Source organism: Adiantum capillus-veneris, chromosome 15 (genome assembly GCF_014529385.1).
Source record: "Adiantum capillus-veneris isolate H3 chromosome 15, ASM1452938v2, whole genome shotgun sequence".
Taxonomy (NCBI): Eukaryota; Viridiplantae; Streptophyta; class Polypodiopsida; order Polypodiales; family Pteridaceae; genus Adiantum; species Adiantum capillus-veneris.
The window spans coordinates 4,854,033-4,858,727 of record NC_140945.1 but is presented as its reverse complement, the minus strand read 5'-3'; the positions used below and the strand labels follow the sequence as shown (position 1 = coordinate 4,858,727).

At 44.7% G+C, this 4,695-nt stretch overlaps 1 protein-coding gene across 1 annotated transcript; it reads right to left on the bottom strand.

Moving 5' to 3' along the window:
* Positions 1-2,640: 2,640 nt before the first annotated feature.
* Positions 2,641-4,482, bottom strand: LOC147440197 (uncharacterized). Its single transcript, XM_086529980.1, has 4 exons — positions 3,577-4,482; positions 3,260-3,439; positions 3,104-3,155; positions 2,641-3,012 (listed from the first exon to the last, which is right to left on the bottom strand). Exons 1-4 carry the CDS (start codon positions 3,930-3,932, stop codon positions 2,884-2,886), a joined length of 717 nt encoding a protein of 238 aa, XP_086386106.1. The 5' UTR covers positions 3,933-4,482; the 3' UTR covers positions 2,641-2,883.
* Positions 4,483-4,695: the final 213 nt, after the last annotated feature.

Below are 4,695 nucleotides of genomic sequence, written 5' to 3'. Positions count from 1 at the left end.
TCATGGGTGTGATTGTGAGGCTCTTAGAGTAGACCAATAGTCCATTTTCGTCAGAGCTGTGATGAGGCAACCTATTCCAAAACTATAGCTGGTGAAAGCGCTAATTCCCATTGCCACGTGACAGTCTGGAGGGTGTAGGAGAGATGTGGGTGTGGGTGAGGCACTCCCCAGAGAAATTGTAGCGAGCCGCACAATATTTGGAGAAGGCCCTCTAGAAGTGCTGTGGGGTTCCCATGCCATGCTTAGAAGGCTCTCCACACATGCCTCCAACATCCCTATGGGGGAGCGCTCTTAGAGCATTGACTATACTTGGCAATCATGGGTTGTGGGTTCGAAGGCTTTATACTATTTTGGAAATCAAATGGACTCCAAGTGCACCAAATCTAATTGAAGAAATGGTGGCAGAGTCCATAAGCGGCTCATTTCTCACCTAAGTTTGTTTTTTTTGTGTGCTCGTTGCCCGAATGTCAAAGCTTATCAAACATCGCCTATATATATCGTCGGCTTCACTAAAGCCTTGCCCCCACAATGTTGCCTATTCAAGCCTCCCCACTTTTTCCCACATTGCAGCTCACGTCCATGGGGACAATCTCCAAAGCTCTAAGACCATATAAGGGTCTCTTCTCATGGCAATTGAGAATTAACCAAGGACACGACTCCCCAGCTTCCTTAGAGGTGGATTCTCACATGCAGAGAAGCTATTAATTTTTTGAGAGCCGTTCTCGCCCTGCAAAACAAATTCATAAAGCCTTTCCTTTGAAGGAAAGGCGATTGAGTTTCCTTTGGATACTCCAAAGCAAAGAAGAAAAGGTGCTTTTTACTCGCATGTGAAGGGTGACTTCACCTCTTGAATCAAGAGGTTCTTCACATGCAAACCAAAGAGAAATTCTCTCTCTCTCTCTCTCTCTCTCTCTCTCTCTCTCTCTCTCTCTCTCTCTATCTATCTATCTATCTATCTATTAAAAGGAACTGCATCCAACACAACATATTGCAACGCACAATTCGTCATCTAAAGAGTAATTGTGCACTTATGAGAGGAATCAGACATTGTCTTGGAGAGTCTCCAAGATAAGACCATCCTCAAAGCACAATGGAAGAGGAGGGTATTGCCAAATTTAATGGTGAGGATTTTCACACCTAGCAAACCAAGCTTAGGGGTCTCCAAGATAAGACCATCCTCAAAGCACAATGGAAGAGGAGGGTATTGCCAAATCTAATGGTGAGGATTTTGTCTTGTCTTGGAGAGTCTCCAAGATAAGACCATCCTCAAAGCACAATGGAAGAGGAGGGTATTACCAAATTTAATGGTGAGGATTTTCACACCTAGCAAACCAAGCTTAGGGAGTATTTAGTGAAGAAAATCTTATGGGGAGTAGTCAAACCACCACTAAATAATCAAGAGGGATTACAAACTAGGGCAATAATTGCAATAAACATAAAAGGGAACGAGTGGGCACTGGGCATCATCATCACCTCCCTTTACGATAATTATGCTCACTTCATTGATAAATGCAAATCTGCACGTGTAGAATGTGTTATCTTCGAGCAAAATTTTGAGACTATGGTTTTGCCCTAGAGTCACCATGGAGCATGTCCCTAGCGTAATGGGCATCCTAAGTGGCACAAGGCATGTGCAACATTGCCAAAAGAGGCCTTGGTCATAGGCTATCCAAAGTGGGACATATCTAGAGAAAAAAACACATCTAGGAGTCATGTATGCATAAATAAAAATCTCTAGATATGCAAATTCGAGTTTGGCTGTTAGAATGGGTTATTCCAAGTTGTCATGCATGCGGTCAACAAAAGCTACCTCCTTTGTCCTATTTACGCACCTCTTCTATGCTCATTTTCACCAACTAATCAAGTGCATTTTGTGTCTACACTCTAACCAATTTGCATTGTGTAATTAGCATGCTATTAGTATGAATGCTAACCTATTTCATCTACCCTAATTAACCTAATAGAAGTGTCCCACAGAGAAGCTAATCTTTAATATTTTTTCAAACTTCTAGTATTTTACAATGCTTACATTGATACTTTCTTATGGCATATCTCAAAGAATCGTAGGATTTTTGACACATACACTAGAATAGTTATGCCATGATTCCCTAGCAAATCAAATTGTCACTCTAGTCGCCCTATAAAACGTAACTTAATGTCTTATAATTATCCATATGATACCTTCCACTCTGAAGAAACTGAATGAAACACGTGTGAGAGAGAGAGAGAGAGAGAGAGATACACGCGAGAATCCACAACTATGTGGACTATGTGATTGTATGTCAATGCTAGCTATGATTGATCAAGTCCTCATTGTACCTTCTAAGCCTCGAAACACTAAAACGATCTAGGTATACTTCAAGAAATACCAGAAGCATAAGAAAAAACGTATTGCATTTGCAACACCCCATCATCTTCTCATTGCTGCTGAAATCTAGACCTTTAGTCACCACTTGTAAAAGTGTAAAAGTGTGAAGACTAGATTAGATGTGTGCCTGCACAGTGCATATAGTTAGCACTAGAGGAGACAATTTGTAAGCTGGGTAACTTGGATGACACAATCGAAATGCACATATAGCCTAGGCCCAAAGGGACCTTGCATAATTAGTTGGTTCAGATGACCTTGCAAGTTGCAGGAGGTGTTTAAAACTTTGAGGGGCCATAATATAATATATTGTAAACAGGAAAGGAAACTGTGGCCACTTGCACTTTGTGCACTTGACTGCCCCCGCCGTTACACTAGCTGTAGTCTAGTAGTAACCGTAATAATGTACAAATTAAAGGAGTAAAGTAGCATACACTGCCCTGCATCATGAGGGGGTATGGATAATGGTATGGCATGCAAGTAAAATGTACAGTACAGCCGTGTCATTTGGGTGTTAACTAGGCTTTGAAGGAGACGTTGGCGAGGGACCACACGTCCTTGTGTGCAGGCGGCTCCTGCATCAGTACGAGACTGCCCCATGGTAAGGCGTAGGAGCTCAACACCACCAGCGCCATGAACAGAGTGAACTGCACGCACGGCACCAATGCAAATCAGCATTCATCACCATTGACATTAGCAACTTCGCAAAATTGTAATCCTTAGAAAATTAGGATATACCAGTAATGGGAACGTTAAGATGTACCACACTGGCCAGAGAGCTATTGAGAGCCTGATCCAAGAAATAAGCATGTCAACTATTAGACCCAATGGTCATGGTAATGGGTGTATCATAAACCAATTGAAACATGGTATTGTAAACATTATATTATATACATGACAAATGCCGCAAATCCCAACGCTGTAAACACTGTGGAGGCAGCTGCGGTGATGTACTCCTCTTGCACCAGCATAATCTTCATCGAGGAGCGCTTCAATTGGGGTTGAGCGACGAGGAAGAGCAGCAGAATCATGCAATTCACCAGCAAACAAGCAGTTCCGTAGAGGAGAGGGGCCCTGCACATCCATCGATGAAGATTAAAGCGATTGACCTCTCATTTAGATAAATCTGGTTCACCAGATGCGTTCGCAAATAGCTGGCATAGACATCTCCCTAGCGGAGGCGTCGACGAGGGCGAATTAGATTTGATTACCTGGCAATTCGAGGGTCGGATGCAAGTAGGGAGAAGAAATTGGAGCGGAAGTCGCCAAAGAAAAGGATGAAGAAGGCCGACGCCAGCCAGAGGCCGTCCTCCGCCTTCTGCCTCCACAAGTATCCCTGTCCTTTTGTCCCCACTTGACTATGTAGCTGATCCCCTGCTGCTGCAGCTGCAATTGTAATGCAGGAATTGGTTGGGGGAGAAGAGGTAGTGGAGGAGAGCGGGGAGGGGCCTGGCCCGCAACTGCGGAGAGCCGGCCCTATATCCAGCTCCACCTGCAACAAATCTCTGAATTGCTGGCTTGCCGGCATACTGGGATATCTGGTTATCATCGTACTCTTGCACTGCATGGTGGAGGGTATATCTGCTGTAAAGATGGATGGATGGGCTGCTGCAACTTCAATCTCCAAGCTCTGGCCTCTCCTTTGTTATAACTCAAGGCTCCTTCGACATTGAGAGGCGTGCTGCTGCTCATCCAGCAGTTCGAAGGCGAAAATGCCAAACGTTAATAAGTGTAGTAGACTGTGTGTAGGCCTAGTAGGCGGGCAGGGCTGTGCGTTCTTTCTTGGGGGGTTTTGTTTTTCGTTTGGACGAGCAGAGCAGCGCGCTGAGGGCTACACTAGACCACTATCACAATAATAAAGTAGACTAGGTGTTGAAAAATGATGCGATGGCCATTCGCTCATTCTCTCTCTCTCTCTCTCTCTCTCTCTTTTTGTGGCTAATTCTCTCTCTCCTAGGACCTAGACCCAGGTTCTGTAGAGGTTGGTTGGTGGTTGTGGGCTGGTGATGGAGGTGGAGTGGGCTGCACATCGTTTGAGTTTGAGATGACAACGCAACACGATGCCCATTGTAGCCTATCTTTTAGGTCTCTACACTTCGTTTGTGCAGTCTGCTGCACCTCCATCGCAAGAGGGAAGCGAATCTGATGGGTCTGTGAGAGAGTGAGAGAGAGAGAGAGAGAGAGAGGAGTCTAGAAAGAGGAGAGAGGAGGGCCCGCCCGGACCACTTTTAGAAAGAAAGAAACTGTTCAACACGCGCTTCCTGGACGTGACTGAACCGGTTCCAGTTTGAAAATTGATGTTGCGCCGAGTGAACGATGACGATGATGGC

Excerpts from the sequence above, each read along its gene's own strand:
- LOC147440197 (XM_086529980.1), bottom strand. The coding sequence starts at position 3,932 with ATGCAGTGCAAGAGTACGATGATAACCAGATATCCCAGTATGCCGGCA. Across the intron at positions 3,440-3,576 it reads TCCGACCCTCGAATTGCCAG|GGCCCCTCTCCTCTACGGAA; the intron begins GTAATCAAATCT and ends ATGGATGTGCAG. Across the intron at positions 3,013-3,103 it reads TCTTAACGTTCCCATTACTG|TTCACTCTGTTCATGGCGCT; the intron begins GTATATCCTAAT and ends CCGTGCGTGCAG.